We start from the raw sequence: 20,431 nt of genomic DNA, 5'->3' as shown, positions 1-20,431 counted from the left end.
CACTTGAAGGGACCCAATTGAAAAGGTTTAGATTTGATGCATGAATGACAGCTTTGCAGCCATCTCCAACATCCAGATTTTATACATTTATAAACTTCTGCTACTGCCATAAGCCTTTAAAATTTCTAATTAACAGCATTAAAATGTTTTTTTTTTTCAGCTTTTCACCATGACTGCTTGCTAATTGTTTATATTAAGGTTTAAAACTATCCTTTGCATCTTCTATTTCAGTGATTAACATGGTTATCAGGTTTAGCATTACCGAGCGTTAGCAGCAGTCTCTGCTTCTGTTCCCTGTGGAGAATATTTATCAAACTCTTGGGTTTCTTTATCCAATGGCATAAAACAGAGCAAATTGTTTTATTGTGTTCACCCTTCTTTTTATCTGCTTGCAGATATTTTTGTAGCTACTCGATTGAACCACAAAGTTCACTACTCAGTGCCAACTAACTTTAAGTCCTCTTCATGACGTAACAACTTCCACACTAACAGGTGTTGTGATTAGGTATGGTGTGTTCATCCATCCATCCATTATCTTACCAGCTTATCCCTACTGGGGCCGCTAAAGGCGATGTACAGAAACAGACAGGACACACAATCATGCACACACACACACCCACAATTAACCTGGACTGTTGGAGGAAGCCGTAGGTAGTGGGACACAACCCACGCATGCAGAGGGAGAACATGCAAACTCCATGCAGAAAGACCACGGGTTGGGATTTGAATCCCGGACCTTCTTACTGCAAGGCAACAGTGCTGCCAACTGCGCCACCCATGTTGTGTTCAGTCATTGAAAAAAGAGTTTTGAGTTTCTGAGTGGAAACTAATCTGAAAATCCCAGCCACGCACTGATTTTGCTTTGCACCTCTTCAAGGGTTACACGATATTAAGAAATAATTTGACTGTGATATTTTTTTGTTTAAAATTGCATTGACGAGAGTGGTTGTGATTAATGCCAGTTATTCTCTTTGACCTTTAGCAGCTTTGGGCACTGCCATCTGTGTCAGCTCTGGGCATGTATTTCAGTGAAACTCCACCCAACAGGCTGAATATCTTATTGGCAGCCAGATGGCAAATTTATAACAATTGGAAGGTAATTGCCAAGCATAACTGCTTTCCATATAGTTACTTGCAGCATTAGCATTGCATATGGTATACTAGTGATGGAACATTTTTCAAACGTATGCTTTTGTAAGATGTTTCAGATGTTGATTATTGATTTTAAATAATTAATTACAGTGTTGCAAAGTGGAAAGTGTCTATTAGTGGTAGAGTCAATATCAATATGTATAAAAACACTAAACCAAACTCTGCAACCTGAACTTTGAGTAGATCTTATGTTGTATGAAGACATTACTTCAAATATTGGTAAGGCACAGCATACATATAGAGCAGTCAAAAAGCAGCATCGTTGCAGTGGCTCATTCACCAGTGACGGGCGACTTCAGAGGAAAATGGCTCCCAGTGTGTGTCGTGCAAATTAAACAAAACCTGACCCTCTTCTCTTTTTTTTAGCTTTCTGATCATCTCTGCTCCTGATTTTTGCCCCGACCTCATCACAGACTGCTCTGCTGCTTTGTTTGGCCAAAGTTAATGTGTATTACACGCTCGCTCTTCTGTGAAAACTTAATTGCAGTTCAACCGTATGGGTCCTCTCCCTTCATCTAAACAAGCACTCTTCCCCCATGCTCACCATGGACGTGGTCAGGGGGGATCAAAGCCTGCAGTAAAGAAGGGATACACGCCTGCAGGAGTGAGTGGGAAAACCCTGCAGGCTTTTTGATGTTTTAGAGCATTTCCTCCACTAATAAGGAGAAACGTCTTCAAGCAGCTCATGATTTTTAAATACTTGGAACACTAATAAATGGTAGCAAGGGTGTTTCAGGCAGTTCAGTTTTACTCCTGCTTATTCGTTTAAACCTCTAATTAAAATGCAAAGCATTCTTGGGTTCCTGGATTTGCTGCTCCACTCTTGTCCAGCCCATGACTCCGCACCCCTCGCATCACCTTACTCCCTCCTCTGATAGTCCTCCTTTATGCCTCTGCTTCTTGTGATCAACACAATTTGACCTCTCACTTGGAAGAAGTGCACCAAATTTAATGGATTTTTTACAGTCTAATCTAACCAGTTTGTCTCTTTATTGCTGTGTTGTACCCGGTGGACCTCATCTTTACCAGGCTAACCTCCTCCACTCACCTCCTCCGCCTCCCCCACCCTCGCACCGAGAAAATTAGTTCATCAGAATTCAAAATGTACCGCTGGCTAATTAAAGGAGTGTTAATTGAGTGTTCAGAATCGGGTAGCCCCTTCACCGAATGCACACGGATGCACGGACATACACACAGGCACACCACGCAATCACAGCGACAGTGCCGAGTACACCAAGGACGTCGTGCTTGGGGAGTTTCATGCCAATCAAAAAAAACGAAAGAGAGTGCCCATCCTCCAAATAAAATGGGATTTCTAGATCATATCGTGGCCTACTGTGGCTCAGTCCGGCTCTGCATTATCCAATCGCTGCTCCGCTATCTGTGTCTGACCGCTGGAGAGTGTAACGCTGCACAGATAGCCTCTCTCTCTCCCTCTCTCACCGTGTGCATTGTGCTAATGAGGGGTGGCATTTAGAGATGTGCTGCTCTGACACATGGGCATTGTGTGCCAGGCACTGGGTGATTAAGGACGAAGGTCAACCCATTAATTGCCTCCCTGCCATCTCCGCTCCCTGGCGCGTGATCTCCAAGAACTAATGCATGTGTTTGCCTGAGCTTTTATCTAATCTCCAATGCAGTTCAATCATATGCTTGGCTTGTTTACATTTCTTTCATGTGAAACTTTTTCCCCCCCTCACTTATTGCAGGAGCAGCTCCAGCCCAGGTTTTCCCATTAATTTACTGTAAGCTGTTTCATGTGCTTGTGAGCGCACATAGCCTCCTGCTCTAAGGAAGGGAAAAGCATATTCTTCCATCCTCAGGGGAAATAATTAATCCTTACAAGGCTGTCGCATGTTGAAATGAAGCGAGTGTGAAGCATTTAGCCCAGGAGGCATTGCAGGCTGTCGCCCGCACAGGCACCTGTTGTTGTCCCTGCCCTACATTTCATGAGAGAGCGCTGAGCAGAGGATAACAACATGCTCCACTGATGGCAAATGAGACACACAAATGCAGATGCAGATCTTTGTGTACATGTGTGTCTGTATCTATACCCTTTTTTTCTCGTTTTTATGCATTATATCTGCATGCACTGCCACGCCGTAGAGTGTGCACAGGTGCAGGAAACCCCCTACCTTATGAGAAGCTGAGGGCTCACATAAACGTTGGCTGCCTCAGAGGGTGTTTATCAGGCAGCACCATCTGTATGCTGCAATTCAGTGCTATGATCTACTGCCTAAACCAATAAGTCACAGAGTGGCTGCCTAAGAAGAGACTCTCTCCTTTAACCTCCGTGTCTTCACTTATAGACTTAAAGCTCTGGAGGAGAGAGATGTGGCGGCTCTGCACATCAAACACAGGGTCTATAACAGCCTGTGCATGAGAGTGAAATATGCTTTGGTTTGTAGCCATACTTACTGTAATCAACTTTGCTATAAAATTTTCTCCATGGAACTTTTTTCAAGAGGAAGCGGGAATCAGAAGCATCCAGATGCTCATTTGCCTCCTCCTCCTCCTCTTCTTGCTTTATGCTTGTGGGTTCTAATAACCGGAAGCCTTTGTGGAGCTGAGATGGGTTTTGTAGGCCTGAAAGGCCTCTAATCCCTGTGGCCTGTGAAGTGTGAAGCCCTTTGATGCCAGGTTGGTGTGCCAAAGGCTCTGCCTATTGACAAACAAGGGCCAAGCTGGGAAAAGACGAAGCGAGAGGGGTTGTCTCCTCTCGCTCAGAAGAAACACAGACCCAGGCATGAAAAATATAGAGCTCAGTGAGTGAGAAGGAATAGAATTAGCTACCCTTTAATGAATTTCCTGGCTTTTTTAGAGTTTTTTTCCCTCATGTGGCAGTAATTAGGTGAAATGATGGGCATATTGCAGCTGGGGGCTCGCAGGGGCGGCAGGGCACAGGCCCTTGATATGCCTGAAAGCCAAATATCTTTCCTCATTTAGACCATGTGATGATCAAAGATGTTTTTTTTTCTTGCCCTCGTGTAAAGAAGATCAGAAAAAAAATACTGCCTTTCCATTTGCATGTGGACCCGCAATATGCTTTGAAATGAGCATGTTTTTTTTTTTTCTCTTCTGAGCAAATGAAATAAGTCTTCTGTCAGTTTCCTCTGCAAGTCAGAACATCAAAGCAAATGACACTGCTGTCACAGGGGAAAGCAGGGCTGCGCCTCACCGAGGTTGGTTAGACCTCAGATTGGTGGGTCTGGCACACTCATACCAGCCCATTAGGATGTCATCCTCAATCTGATTAAAGTTTGTTTACCGTTACTGGTACGCTTTCACAGATCTGAAGGTTTAGCCTGGTTATGCTATTACAGTATATGAACCAATCAATTCAGTTTAGTTGTATTACAGGGCGCCAATTCACAGGAAATGTCATCTCGAGAGACTTTACACAGAAAACAGATTCAGATTATTCACAAAAATCAGATGAACACAACCAAAGAGACTCAGTTCAGTTCATTTACATACATTCCAGTTTGATTCTACTTATGTTCCAGATCAGCTGATTTCATTAAGCCACTGATTCTGCAGCAATCTACCCACCTTAGCAGGCATGTAGCGACAGTGGGAAAGAACAACGTCTTTGCTCAAATAATAAAAAAAATCAAAATCTTGTAATAAATTTGACAAAGGAATGAATGTTTAGCATAAAACTGATGATAAAAGTATAACATTTTTCATCAGTTTTATTGGCCACTTTTGCTGTATAATTTTATCAAATGATATTTACTATTGGTGCATAAGGGAGCGTAATCATAGGTCCTTCCTCCCAGCAGCTGCTAGACTGAATAACCATCAATGTTCCCCACAAACTCAAATTCAATAAGTGTTTATATCCCTGATGGTATTCGTACAGATTTTCTTGTTTCAAATAACAGTCCTGCTGTCACTTACACATCCCTGTAGTTTGCATGTGTTTTTTTTTCTCTTCATGGAAAAAAAGACACATGCACATTTTGTAAATTTTTTTAAATTATCCTTCTCAGTTCTAGATTTCTTTGGTGTAGAGAACAGAAAGAGTTGAAAACCTTCCAAAATCAGAAACTGTAGGTCTGCTCATGTCTCTTAGCTTGACACGCCAGGAATCTTAAAAAAAAAAACTGTGTTTTGGTTGGGGGTTCTCTCTGAGACAAGCAATTGTTGGTTCTGGCGTAGAAACTCAGCTCATCAGCAATATGCACTTCCAAATATGTCTTGAACCCTTTGCTGCATTTAAATACAACCAATGGTTTGTTTTTCTCTAAGACCTGGGGGAAAGCAGTTTGTGTTGGTTAAAGGTCAAATCTGATGTGTTAGTGTGTGAAGTTCAGAGTGCATGTTTTGATTTTAATAAAAGTACTCTTGATGAACCCACCGGACCAGTCTGTCCATAAATTTAGTTTAGATATTCACAGTCTCGTCGCTCAGCATTCAGCCTAATTTATTTTTTTTTATGATATGGATCTTGTAGATTTAATCATTTTCACAGTTGGAGTCCCAAAGGGTTGTAGAAATGAACTCCCCATGATATCTGGAATGGGAGCAAAGAAATGAGAATTGTGACTACTTGGCTGTGGAGTTTCTTTAAAGTGGTTTTGCTATTGGAAAGGAAATGGACTGCGTCCCGGTCACAGACGCCCCAGGTAGCTGGGACATTTGCTGACTGTTGTTATGGTGGTTAATTTTTGAGCATTTTTTTGCATCGAAATGTCATTTTTGAAGAGGTTGCAAGTCATTTGTGGCAGCTGATATATTGTTTGTAAATTGAGTCCTTTTCCCAACCCCCCACGCTTTTTGTTATACTGAGCTAAGTAGCCATGAAATTGCCTGAATAATGTCATTTAAATCCAATCTCACCGCAGCCCCTCACCTCCATGCCCAGCCCCCAGACAATGACACATAGTGGGCTTTTTAGAAATTGCATTTTTCCTGTTTGCTACCTCATCGTACTGTGGCCAAGTACTGGTCCACTGACCAAGGACTGTTGTCAGTCTACTCTGAGCCTTCGGTGCTGGATAGAATTTGAGAATTTGCTCAAACAGAGCAGAGCATTTACATATAGATTTAAAGCAAATCTCCTAACGGTGGTATATATTCGGCTTTTCTCTGTTTCATATTTTAAAGCTAATCTCAGATGCATGTTAAAGTCAATTTTATGCTAGTCTGTGCTCGTAATTGAAATAATACATTTTCCTCCTGCAGGAGTCTTTTTGGAAGGTGCAGTCGTGAAAAAAAGAAATAGAGCGTCCTATGACAGCATTTTTGTGTTTATCTCATACATTTGGGCATATTTAATATCAATTTCAACAATGCTGAGAAATTGAAGAAAAAATTGTTTAATATTTTCTGAAAATTGTCATTTCTGGTAAGAAAGAAATTGGGACATCCTGACATTTATTCCTATTCAGAGGGTTGGAATTACACAGGTTTATCACATCAGGTCCACATAATGAAAGCATGACTACTAGGGACTTTTTATGAAAGTCTATCCCTATAAAATCACAAAGCAACTTCACAAGTTTAACTTGTGCAGAAAAGGTGTGGAAACCTTTTCTCTTAAAAATGGCATACATAATGTCCAGACTAAGGTTTGCACGAGAGAACAGAGACAGAGGCGAGCACTGTTCTTGTTCTTTGGACAGATGAGTGTAGATCAAAAATATTTGGAGGACATATTTGAACAGAAAATATCATACCACCTGTAAGGTATGGAGGTGAAAGTGTCATGGTTTGGCGGATGCTTTGCTACTGCCGGACTTGGTCAGGTCACCCTCTGCTATGAAAACTACATGGTCCTTGAAACGAAAATCATATGTCAAAAAAGTTCAGTCTTAATCACAGCTGGAACCTGACCATGACAATGACATACAATAAACTTCACAAAATGTCCTGAACCAAGTTATGAATCAGCTCTTTAAGATGACTTGAAAAGGGCAAGAAAACCATGAAACATCTCACAGCTGAAAAAACGAGCTCAACTTTCCTCAGACTGTTGTCAAAAACAGACAGATTGCCATAAGCAGCACCTTTTGGAGCCTTAAAGGGTGTAACTAGTAGCTAATCGGAGGTAGGTTTCCACAATTAATCTAATTTAGGATACACTTTTTGATTGAGACATTTGTTTAAGCAGTAGGATAAAGTCATTTTGGATGCTTAAATACAACTAAATCCCTTTATTTTCTATCGATAAATAAAAACAGAATTAGGCATCAATCTTTAAACTGTGTTTTGAAGGAACTGAACTTTAATATGGTGTCTTTTTCAACAAGACTGTCTGTCTATTTTAAAAATTCAATTTACCTACTTCTGTGAAAAAAAAAGTCATCACTTGATCATTCATTATTGGGCTATATTTTGTCAGATTCTCCTTAACCAAGCTTGCAAGTCCCAGTTGACCTTTAATTGGTTCTTTGCGGGGGTCTCTCTCCCCAGTTCTGCTGGATTGAATGAATGAGAAAATTCAGTTGCCAAGGGTAAGACCCAGTAAGCGATTCCACTTATAAATCTAAAATGTGCCACTTCAATTAAACAAGCTTTTATTCCCTCCCCTTTCCTCCCTTCGTGCCTGGTACCAAGGCTAACCCAATTCAGCACTGAAGAGAGTCCAAATTAATTCCACAATGCACTGATTTAACAGCGCCTAAGGTAGCAGGCTCTGACAGAATGAGTTTTTAAAAAGATTCATTTGTCTAGGGATGTACATCCACATCAGGATGTGAAAATGAGATGGAAAGAAAGCTCTTAGCGGAGGAGCATACTGATAAATGCCAGTCCTCATCTGCTGCTTTCTAACCATGTTTGGGTTCTACTGAAGTGTATCTGCTTAATAAAATTCTCGAGACGGTGGCCTTAAAGTTCATAAACCTGAAAAACTTTGCAGGCCATTTGTTGCTTGTGCACCTTTGTTTTATAGATCTGTAATTAACATAATATGATGTCTCATGGCTCACAAATTTCTCTTTTATATGATTCCAACTAAATATGGGCTGGTATGAGCCTCTCACTGTATCATAATGTAAGTAGAAATGCTATCACATGCATTTTTCAAACAAACATCTGCAATATGATCTAATGATTTTATTAAAAACAGAAAGAAATATTCCAACTGCTGCAAAAATCTTACATATTTAACAGCAGTTTTTGAGGAAATGTGCTTACATACAGAATATTTGAGCTATTTATACAGCATATGCAAGCATAACAAGCAGATATTAGCAGGGTATTCAGTCAGACTAACTCTTCAAATGAAAAAGCAGTACCTACCAATTCACAAAAGCAATATATTGGCTGTTGATTGGGTTGTCATTATATCATTATTGTCATTGACTCAGGAGAAGTGCCTGTGTACCTCACAGGAATTTGGGGTTATGAAATCTCCCAAATTAAATCTCACCTCAGCATTTTTCTGTATTTGTCCCTTTGAGATCTTCATGTGTTCAGACATTTTTTCTGTTTTGTCTTTCAGGTGACCTGGTGGTACCTTCACCTTCCTCACGGTACCCTACAGCAGCAGAACTCGATGCTTATGCTCAGAAGACGGCGAACAGCCCACTGTCCATCAAGATTTTCCCCACCAACATCAGGGTTCCCCAGCACAAGCACCTTAACCGGACTGTGAACGGATATGATACCACAGGGCAGCGCTACAGCCCTTACCCCCATTTCCACACAGGAGGGTTCCAGGGTCTCCTTGCCATTGTCAAGTCCTCATCATCGTCATCCACCTTTGGTCATTCCAAAGGTGTTCTCAAGAACTCAGAAGGCAGACGGACTAAGCTCTCTCCAGCTCACATAGCTGTGGCCCCGTATCCACCCCCTAATAGTAGCACTTTAGCCAGCAGTCATGGCCAAATGGTATACCACTCTGGGCCCTCAAAGCCTCCAGAAGGCTCTGGACATTCAGTACCCCCAAATGTCACTGTGGCTGGCTCTGTGATTCCTGTAACCGGGGGCCGAGGCCTGTCCCTGCCTGCACAGTCTAATCTCCCCTCCATTCAGAGTATCATCTATCAGATCAACCAACATTGCCAGGCTCAGGCCCTGCAGCAGGTGTGTCACGGGGCTTCCACTGCACCAACAAATTCCAGCCCCTCCAAGCAGGTCACAGCAGTCATGGGGGTCGGTTCGAGCTCCTCAGGTGGAGGCTATGTCGTAGGAATGGGTCCCCAGGCTAACATGGTGTACACGGGATCAGGGCTGCCAGCGCAAAGTGCAGAAGTAATGAAGAGCGGCGTGTACGCGGAGGGTATGGACTACATCCTGTGGCAGAAACAACAACAGCAACAGCACCAACAGCAGCAACAACAGCAGGCCGTCCTCCGCATGTACAGTGGAGGCAGCGGAGGAGGGGGCGCCATCAGCAAGTCCCCCGAAACCTGTATTCCAGGTGGGGGAATCATGGCGGCCCAGGTGTCCTCCTCCTCCTCTTCCAGACCTTACCACCTGACAGCGAGTGCCAGCGGCGGGGGTGGGCTTGACAAAGTCAGCTCTTCCCCTTTGAACTGTGTGGGCATGCACGGGAATTTCTCAGTGGGTCAGTACTTTGCACCACCGTGGAACAGTGTGCTGGTGACGCCCGACAGTGACTGCTACAACCCCCAGGAGCTGCTGGGCACCTCCACGGGAGGTCCGGCGACGGGCCACAGAGAAATGGGCTATCCTCACCACCATCACCACTACCATCATCACCACCACCACCCTGCCGTTGACAGCGGTGGGGGTCTGTGCTGCAGCCTGCCCAGCAAGAGCCTGTGCAACACCTCAGTGCTGAGCAGCAGCCTGCAGTCTCTGGAGTATCTGATCAACGACATCCACCCTCCCTGCATCAAGGAGCAGATGCTCGGCAAAGGCTACGAGACTGTGTCGGTGCCGCGGCTGTTGGACCACCAGCATGCACACATCCGCCTTCCTGTTTACAGATAAAACGGACGGGTGGGAGGGAGAAGAGGAGGAAATTAATCAAGAATTGTGAATTTATGAAGAAAATCAAGACAGAGATGCTATGGGACTGTTGTGAGTGCCACAGCTTTAACGATCGTGGCATCTTAGAGAAGAGCAGTTGCTGTGCTGTGTAACCGTAGATTTTCTGGTTTTAAAGCAGGCTGTGGGGGATCCCTAACACAAGAGGTAGTAGTTACTGCCAGCGGGATGGAAAAGGGATTCCTAGATTCTCCTGATGTTCCATTGTGTGGTTTGCCAATAGGATTTTTGGATTAATAATTTTTTTTTTTTTGCTTTGTTGTTTTATCTTCTTAAACAGTTTTTTTTTTTTAATGAGAATCATAGCTTGACATGAAGTGCATACGCCACTTGTATCTCCTCTCCAAATACTAAGGATGAAGCTACTGTGTAGGTTGTCACTGAAATGGTCTTAAAGGGCCAGCGCTTAGGGCTGCTTTTAAAACCCAAAAGTCAGTAACAGTACATACGTACAGAAATGTGCTGAAAAAACCAGAAGATTACTAGCAGTTCTAGGGTGTTCTTATAAAAAGGATCACAAGGTTGAATCTAAAAGGGTAGTACAATATTAGTTATTGTTGCTGTTATAATTGATAAATTAATTGCACTGCTTGAATTTTGTTAACTTTGAAGTTTGGAATTGGGTAGTTTGGATATGATATATTTAAGAAACTTGAAAAACTTGAACCTATTTTTTGTTGTTTGATATATTTGTAGGTATATTATATGTATTGGCTGCTACAAGGAAAAGTGTCTCAACTGTTTTTTTTTTTTTATCTTATTCTATTGTTTTCCTTTTTTCGTCACTATGATTTAAAATTTCCTCCTTAAGCTGACGTGCAGTCTCTTATGTTCTGACGTGAGACAGAGTTGCTGCTTTGGTTCTGTAAGAACCTGAACGGAGAGCTCTTTTTTTTTTCCTAACCAACACTGGAACCGACAATAAATTTCAAAATACTTATTTAAAAGAAAAAATGTTGCAAAAAATACGAAAAACAAAAAGAAATGTTACAGTGAGGAATGTGACTGGGAGGGAACAGAGATAACTTTATGTGTACGGCAGCTTGTAAAGGTGACGTTTGACATTTTCGCTTTTCTTCACTGTTCGACCCCAAATCTCATAGGTTTTATTTTGATTCATGATTCAGATCAAAACAAAGTTGTACCTAATTGGGAACTGATTTTACTTTTTTTTTTATTACAAAGAAATGACACTTATTCTGTCCGTGTAGAAGAAAAGCATACCTATATGATGAAGCTGCCACCACAAGAGCATGTTTACTGTGTCCCATACACAGCTTCTGGCAAACTGCAGATGAGATCTATTTTTTTTTTCAGCAAAGGGTTTCTTCTCATTACCCTTACTCAGAGTTTGTGGAGCACATGTCTAATAATTGTCTTGTTACCAGATTTTGATCTCCACCGCTCCTCCAGAGTTAACATTGATCTCTTGGCTGTTTTATTTTATTAATGCTCAGTCCTCTGTGGCTCTTTCCAAATGAAGAATATTTTTTTTATAATCTAAATTTCCCATCACTCATTCTTTGACCTATCTGCTTTATTCTTGGTCTTCATGTTTGTGTTCAAATGTTCTCAAAAAACTCATTTATGAGGTCTTGAGCAGATGACTGACATGGAATTAAACACAAGAGGCTCAAAAATATTTTATCTTTTTACGTCACAATCATGCACTACTTTGTGTTGATCTATCACATAAAATCTCAATAAAACGCCTTGAAATTTGTGTTTGTAACACGAAAAATGGTTTTAATGTTAAAGGGAATACCTTTACAAGGCGCTGTATGTTGAAGCGTGTATGCGGCAGAGTGCATGTGTGTTTGTACCTTCTTAGTTTGCGTTCTTCAAAATCCTCAGACTTTTTTTTATTTTATTGTGTGATTACCAGACTTTTCCAGCGAGACTGACCGACTGATTCAGCAGTCCCATAAACATTATGACAAACATTATGACTGAGTTATGTACAGGAGATAACTTGCTTCTTTTTATTGGAGGCTTTAGATTTTCTGTGCAGGTGGAGTCATTTGACTCCTTTATTGCTGCACTTACAGCAGCTGTGAAAACAAATTAGATCGTGCTTTTGGGGTACTTTATTGTTGCAAACGAGTACAAAACGAAAACAATCATGCCCTGTCTTTTTCTCTTTGTTACCCATTTCAGCTACGGGTGGGCGTGCAGTTGGCCCAGGCCAGTCTTAACTTTGATGATTCAGAGCAGTGAAATATTCATTGTGACTCTGAGATTTCCCCGAATGTACTGCACTTAAATTACCACAATATGTTGTTGCCTTGTGGGACCCGAGCGGGTGAGAAAAATTGTATCAGTGCAGCGGCTCTCTGGTCTTAAATTAGCATTTCTTTTGTCAGTCAAATTTCAGCGGCAAATTGAATTTATTAACTGGACAGAATGAGAGAACGGGGAGCTTTGTTGTGGAGAAATACTGGCATCGGTCTAGATTTATGAAGTGCAATTATAATGACTGTATTAACATTTTTTTCTCTGAGCTTACACCAAAAAAAAATGTAATCTACAGTTTTCAATACATTCCCAATGTACCACATCCCCAATCTTTATCTCTGGTTTCTTTGTTTTGATTTGTTCTAAGGTGTAAAATAAATTCCTTTAAGAATATATTCAGAAGCCATACCTTGGCTATGAAGTCTGTGATTATTTTTCTTCACATTTGCTCTCTGGAGGCCAGTGGGATCCTGGACCTTTGTTGTAGTAGGTCTACTAGACCTGTAGTGTAATCTGACGTGTGATTCCTTATTAATTAGAACCTTGTATTTTTGATTGATTTTCTAAATGTTTAGACTTTGGCCATCCCGATAGAAAAGGAGAAACAGTGCTGCCAGATAAAGTTGTTTTTTTTATTTTCTTAAATAAAACTGTTGTATGGATTATGGAAGAAAACAGGGGGGACTAAAAAGTGTAATAGGAAATTAATATCCTTTTATTGTTACTTTTTGCAAAAACCTATCCAAACGCTCATCGTTACATGTCGAACTGGGGCTGATTTAGGTTTTTGATGGCTGACAGATATTCCAGACTTGAAGAATAAAAGCCTCTTGGCTTAAATTTGCATAGTAAAACCTCAACATTGCAGAGATGCATTATGTTTCAGCAGCCAAATTCTTTAGCCACAGTCTGATTCCAGCATATTTTCTGCGTGGTAGAAGTATTTTGACAGATTTACACATACGTCCCATCCCCAAATCCTTTCCGTTTGACTTCTGCATCCAAGCATTAAACCCCGTCACATGATGTTGCTGTGAAAAGGGAGATGTTTTAAGGCAGTGGAGTTTCTAGCGTCTGCGTCTCTCCCATCCCCCTAAACCAGTGGAGATCTGAGGCACCAGGCCTCCTCAGCTAACAGAAACGTTACATGACATCTTGGCTACTGGACATTGCCGTTCGAGATTGTCGACCGAAATCAAACCCATCGCAAGGGATTTCAGAAGAGAGATGCAGATCAAATCATTGACTCACATCTTTCCACATTACAACCATAAACGTTAGGAAGTTTTGCGCGACAGACACAAATTGGTGCACAGTTGTGAAGAGAAAAGAAGAGATTTGATTTCAACGTTTTACATAAATGAAATTCTAAAAGGTGTGTTTTGTATTCTCATTCATACCAGCCGAGTCAACGCCGTGTCGAGACTGAGACTGTCTATGCTTTGAACAAGGCCTTTGTAAATTCAAATCTTGCTGCATATTTCAAAATTGATTTTGGTCTGGACTTTGACTGGGCCATTGAAATCCTTTGATCATACCCACTTGCGTTAGCTGTGTGTTTAGGATTGTAGTCATGCAGGGATGTGAACCTAAATCTCTAAACATTAGCCGTCTCTAACAGACCTTGTCGTGTCTTTTTCCATCTTCTCCCCAACTGTACAAAGCTTCCTTGAAGAAATGCATCCCCACAACATGATGCTGCTACCACCATGTTTCACCCTGGGAATGGTGTGTCCAGGGTGATGTGCAGTGTTAGGTTTTAGCAACCATGTGTGCATGAGGACAAACAGTTGAAATCCTTCCACATATCTGCAGTGCGCCCTAATCGTGCACTGGATTTTACTTAGAGGTATCAAAGTAAAATGAACTAAATACAAAATACACATCACACTTTTGAGAATTGTATTTAAAAGATAAACATGTAGCATTTTTCTTCCAGTTATCCACGGCTTTCTGCTTCTTTATCATCTAAATGACATTGGGGCTTGTAGTGGAACGAAAAGGTGAAAAGTTCAAAGGTTCTGGCAAAACATAACAAAAATGGCTCCACAAATGAGAGTTTCAAATCATTTTTATGCAACCCAGGCTGGTCCAGCATGCCCTCCTCCCCCTGATCACTTCTTCTTGAAGCACAGGCTCCCAACTGTCTGTCCCTCTGCTCCTTCACACACATTAATGAGCCTCTGTTGAAGGCACGCATCTTAGCCCTGCAATTCTGCTCCACTCCTCTGTTCCTCATTCGGACAATGGACGCTCAGCTCATATTAGGATAATAGAATTAAATTTCAAATAGATTTGTGCCTGGGCTGATCCAGCCACGGCTCACTCAGCTGCAGAGGCAGAGTGGCATATGGCAGGTCATTATCTAAAGCCCACCCTTCCTCCACCTTCCCTCCTCCCCCCATCCAGGGCCAACAGGGTTCAGCGGCGCTTAAACAAACTGAAGGTTAGGACTGGCTGGCGTCGGAGGGGAGGACAGCAGGGTCTGAGTGGTGGTGGTGGTGGTGGTTGGGAGGGAGGCGGGCGGGTGGTGTTGCTATATCACAGACGCCACAGCATCTCTGAGGGCCTGAGTGCCGCACCATGGCGCCCGGCTTGTTTTAAAAGCCAGGCTGCGATTGATGGAGGGGGATTTGTTTTCTGTTGGATTATACATGCTCGCTCCCTGCTTGACTGAGGGGCCCTGTGCAATCTGACAGAGAAAAGAAGGAATGAATAAAAAGAAAAAAGGAAGGACGCGGATAATTTTTGACTCAGAAAAGCCTCAAAGCAGTGGTAATCAGGATAATTGACACGTTCCCTCAAATATTTGACTGGAGACTTAATGTGTCTTGCTTTTCTGCAGAGAAATCCTCTATTTTCACTAACCAGAGAGACATTTCAACTCATCTTGTTCTGCGAATGATTAATCACAGCAACACCGCCTTCTGATCGAGGACATTTAAATCTATAACTTATCTCTGAGGTTACAGACCTCTATTGACTGCTAACACATTCTCAAGGGCAATGAGAGACTCATGGAGGATGGTTGGAGGGCAAAGTGTAGGAAAAGTGACTTATGCTGGCTGTAAAAATCCCTTAGTAAATCCCAATAAGTCCATTAAGACCTTTGCCCTGTATAAAGGTTTATAGTCGCATATTATGCACCTTAAATACTGCTGAGAAGCAAAGGGGGAAGCAGGCTCAGCTCTTTTGCTCTCAGAACGAAGGGGGGAGGAGAAAGAAAAGGCAGCTGCTTGCCCTGTGGAGTGTTGGCGGTGCTTCTCCAACCTCCACACGACGGGTGTGGTGAGGGTCACTCCAGTCATGTCCCTCCTCAATCGGGGCTCTTGTCTTCGATCCTCCTTAGGATCTGAGATTGGATGAATTTATGACACCAGTTCTCTCTGTTTCCCTCATACCTGGCAGGAAAACACTTCCATCAATAATTCACACGGTCCGGGAGAGAATTCTGTCTCTAAACCACCAGCTATAACTGTGTTGCACTATATGTCTTTGAAGATGTGTTGCTTTTCTTCCCAAATCTCTGAGGTTAAAAATGTGAAGGCATGGGCTTGTTAGTGGCACCAAGGTTTTCAGAAGCGACAGTGATGTTCCTATGGTTTTAAAACGGATACCACTTTACTGACAGCAGAGAAAGTGAAATTCTTTTCTCAGGCTCAATGGAGAAAAACCTGCCCCTCCCACACGTGTTGCTGCACATTGTCTGTCATCTGGCTGAAAGAGGGTTTTACATTTCTCCTAGATCAAGGCGGAAAAAAATAGGCTCTTAGGAAATGTTTCTTTCAAAAAACAAAATTAAATAAGCTCTACCCATCATTGTTTGTAATTTAACGGTGACTATAAATTACAAATGCTAAGATCTGCTTGTAAACTACAGGCTAGCTATCCAAGCAGCTAAGTGTCGATGTGTCAAGCGTGAGTGAATTGCCTCTAAGAGACAAACCTTCAGCTGCTTCTTCTCAGCTCTTCTGACAGTTTATGCAGGCAGGACTTTACTTTGATCAGTGCAAGTGGTTTGATGATGAAGACAGCAAATATAAATTCCTAAATTTAAAATCAGATAACAAGTAAATCTGCTCAGACACCTGTGAATTTTTGCTCTGTTGTTAATTTTAAAGTTTTATTAAATTGTTAAACGATAGTAAAAAGAAAATAATAATAATAATAATAAGAAATTTTATCTAAAAGCACTGATTATAAAATGTGTATCATCACAAACTGTTTAGAATTAGAAAATTAGGTCAAAACAGTGATTTGATGATATTCTGCATGTTAAGCATTTAAAAAAAACTAAGAATTTTTGCTTATGTTTAGGGATCCACTTCAAAGTGCAATAATTAAATGATAAAAATATCAAACCTGTTATAATCACCCAGTACTGGAGGAGATAATGTCATACTTTTTTTTTTAAATATTTGTGTTTTTATTGTGTACACCATGGTGATGTCTCTTATAAGTTAGAGTCTGCTACGAGCCATTGTTTGGACAGATGTGAGCATCACAGATGTTAAATATAATTTTTATAAACTGTGCATTGAGGCAAAAAAAAAAAAAATAAAAACTTAACACACAGAGCTGAATTTTTTCCCCCTGAAGCCACAACTTCACAGCAGGGTGTTCCCGGAGCTTACACCCGTTTTATTTCTGTGTATGTTTAAATGAAAAAGCTTATGACCTCTGCATATTCATCTGGTCTGCACAGCCGGTCTATTACTGAATCCAATCTAAACGCAAAAGTCTGAGGATTTTGCCTTTTTTTTCTCTCTCTTTGGATTCTTTTATGGTTTGTGAGGCAGTTTCTGTGTTTTCGTCCTTTTTTTCCCCCCCAGATGATCTCAAGTGCACCAACGCTGCCAAAGTACGAGGGTGCCGCAACCTTGAGAAAATAATATATATGGAAATGGGAAATCTATAAAGCATCTCTCTTATTGTTTTCCCTGCAGTACTGTGTTTTAAAAAAATGGTTTTGTCTCCTCAGGATGAAAAAAATGTAAAGAGTACAATGCTTCTTTCTTCTTTTCAAACAATAATGATATACGAGTCTTAGATTTCGAAAAAGAAGTCTGAATATAAAAAGAAAAGCTGTAAAATCCTTTAGTCGCGGGGGTTTTCAGCTTTTGAATGTGCCTACAGCCAAGCATCGCAGTGACGGCTTACCCTCTCCAGATCTGCAACCATCATCTTCAATTTGCTGAAACTGCCACAGTCACTCCTCCATCTCAACCATCACAGGAGACATTTTCTCTGCTCCCTGCTTTTTGTCAATCTCAGGACTGGAGTTTCTTTACTTTAATGTAGATTGGCTGTTTTTCATTTGACCTTTCCTCTCTTATGTACAATGTTTGACATAAGGAAATAAAGCAGATGACTTCTACGTCCGTCTTCTTTCTTTCTTTTATTCACATTTTAAGACACAGGACCGAAGCGTCTGATAAATGAAGGTAAGCATATTAGTCTGAGGATTGCCTCTGAACTTCACCGCCATATGCCCGACTCAACAATCTTGTTGTTCACTTGACCTCCTTCACCTTTACAGCGGTAACAACCTCACCTCAGGGAAACACAGGCAGAAAAACGAGGGACAGAAATGGTTTTATTTACTGGGTTGTGCTTTGGAGACAGTTCTTCAGCAGTGGAAAAGGGAAGTTGGGTTACTAAGAATGCAATTTACATATGTGGGCAAAAAGAGGCAAGTACTCCAGAAACAACAGGTGCAGTATCCCATTTTTCAAACCTGCTACTGCAGCAATGGGAGCTCAAACTGCAGCTTGCTGTTCTAGATATTTTGCAACACAAAGCTTTGCAAAGGAATTCATACGCCTTGATCTGTTTCCACATTTTATCACTTGACAACCTCAAACTTCAGTGGGATCAGTGTTTAAGACCAACACAAAGTAGTCTATAATGGTGAAAAGGAGGGAAAAGGGTGTAACATTTATAAATTAACTTATTATAAAAATCTACATTAATAAAAATAGGAAAATTGCGGCTTCCAAATGTGTTCAGTGAAATGAGAGTTAATACGTTTTTAAACCACTTCTTGCTATGGTTTATGCTTTGATTAAATTGTTCTACTATAGCTCTGGCTCAATGTTTATGGTTGTTGTCCCGCTGGAAGATAAACATTAAACCCTATTCTCAAGCCTTTTGCAACCTCTAACAGTTTTACTTCATGATCTTTATGTCGCTCCATTCATCTACTCAACAACTCCTGTTTTCCGCCCTCGTTCAAGAAAAGCGTCCCTGTTTGCTGTGTCCCAAACTGCAAAGAATCTTTTACGTTTTAGCTGTGGTTCTACTGATTTAGCGTTAAAGCAACTGGCAACACTTTTTATTTAGGGTAACAGAGTAAAGAAGTGGTAGAATGCATACAGAAATGTTCAGTTTTTTATTCTTCTGTTTTACTACTATATGCTACTTTCTTTCTGTTTATCACATAAAGTCTCAATGATATAATGAAATTAAAAAAGCATGTTTGCTTGATATTTAAATAAAATGCATAATGACAGTCTTTTTTTATTTTCTGTAATAATCTCCATGTTTAACAGCACAGATATCCTCAAGAACTCAACAGAGAGCCTTCCTGTTCTCTCTCCTAGTCTCTCTGCCCACCGAAAACACCAGATAATCCCCAGACTGATGAGGCAGCCGCCTCCACCAGAGCATGCGGTGGTACTGGGAGACACCGCACACTGATTTCACACACACTCGCTCACACAGAAAAAGAGCTCTGTGGAGCAGAAATGCTTCACTTATTAGCAAAACTCATTCACCTGCATGCCACATTGAGTCCTTGGCAATTTCACAATAAATCACAAGAGACGCCCACCGAGGCCGGCGGAGCCGAGCTGAAGCTCTGCCACGGCCGCGCCCTCGCCTGTCAGTTTAGACACTCTGAATCATTTCGGGTTCACTGGCCTCATTTCATCTCATATGGACTGAAAGGTCATCTCACACGCCACCTGACCAATATGTCTCTGGCTCTTCATCTCCCAGTGCTTCCAGTGATTGCTCATTCTATTTAGAAATGTCACTCTTCTTGGCAGAAATATTTTGTTGGGAAGAATTAAAGATGAAAGTCAGGAAAAGGGGGATCGTTTGTTTTTCTGCAGACAAGATGTCATTTTTATACACATGCAGTGTCCTGAAAGAGGTTAATACCTCCTAAAACGTTCAACATTTATACATTATGTATTTTTATGTGATAGACCAAAACAAAGTCCAGTCAGGAAACTCATTCTAATTTTTTAATGCATATTTATGTATAGTTTTGAGTTTGTCGTCCAGGATCCATTCTCATTACTCTGTGGAGATGCGTTCAACAAGTTATGCAGTAGTTAGTGGATCTTTGAATATGTCTTATGCATGTCAGGAGCTGAGGAGAGCGTCTCTGACCTTGAGGCCTAAGCAGGGTGCTGAGGTTTTTAGAGGGGCTGAAGAAAACCAGGCAGAAGCTGCCAGCAGCAACAACAGCATGCAGGAAGGAAGCAGGGAGTGAAGTGTTGAGTACATTATTTCATTAGACCAGCCAAATTATTAAGAGATACAGTACTTTTTAGCATGTAAGACAGATTATGGGTAAAGCAGCAGCACAGACATGTTGACTGTCTGAGCAATAGCTCCAAAAAGCTCTGCTCTCATTTGTCCACTCCACAAATCTGGCATTTATGAAAGAGTGGCAAGACTGTTGAAAAGTATAAGATGTCCTGTCTGCGATTTGACACAAACTACTATATAAAGATAAAACAGCAAAATGTAGAAGAAGGTGCTCTGGTCAGATGAGACCAAATCTGAAAACTTTAACCTATAAAACAGTGGATGGTAGAAAACTAAGACCCTCAACCCACCATCCCCACCTTGATAGTGGCAGCACTATGCTATGTGAGTGCTTTCTTAAAGAGGGATAGGAAGCTGGTTGTTAATGGGAAGATGGATGGATCTAATTACAGGCCACTACAGGAAAAAATAAATAAAAACTTGTTGGAGGCTGTAAAACACTGGAAACTGGACCAGAGGTTCATCTACCAGCAGCACAACAACTCTAAAATCTGCAGTAAAATGGTTTGGACTAAAG

At 41.3% G+C, this 20,431-nt stretch overlaps 1 protein-coding gene across 1 annotated transcript in view; it reads left to right on the top strand.

Annotated features, from left to right (window-relative positions):
• Window positions 1-12,749, top strand: part of fam222a (family with sequence similarity 222 member A) — a 65,307-nt gene extending 52,558 nt beyond the window's left edge. The window contains exon 3 of the mRNA XM_005804030.2: window positions 8,606-12,749. Within this exon, the coding sequence (XP_005804087.1) occupies window positions 8,606-10,062 (1,457 nt within the window). The 3' untranslated portion in view covers window positions 10,063-12,749. The remainder of the gene's footprint in view (window positions 1-8,605) is intronic.
• The last annotated feature ends 7,682 nt before the right edge of the window (window positions 12,750-20,431 follow it).

Source organism: Xiphophorus maculatus, chromosome 12 (genome assembly GCF_002775205.1).
Source record: "Xiphophorus maculatus strain JP 163 A chromosome 12, X_maculatus-5.0-male, whole genome shotgun sequence".
NCBI classification, from domain to species: Eukaryota; Metazoa; Chordata; class Actinopteri; order Cyprinodontiformes; family Poeciliidae; genus Xiphophorus; species Xiphophorus maculatus.
Note: the sequence above shows the minus strand (reverse complement) of the source record. Positions and strands in the feature narration are given on the sequence as shown.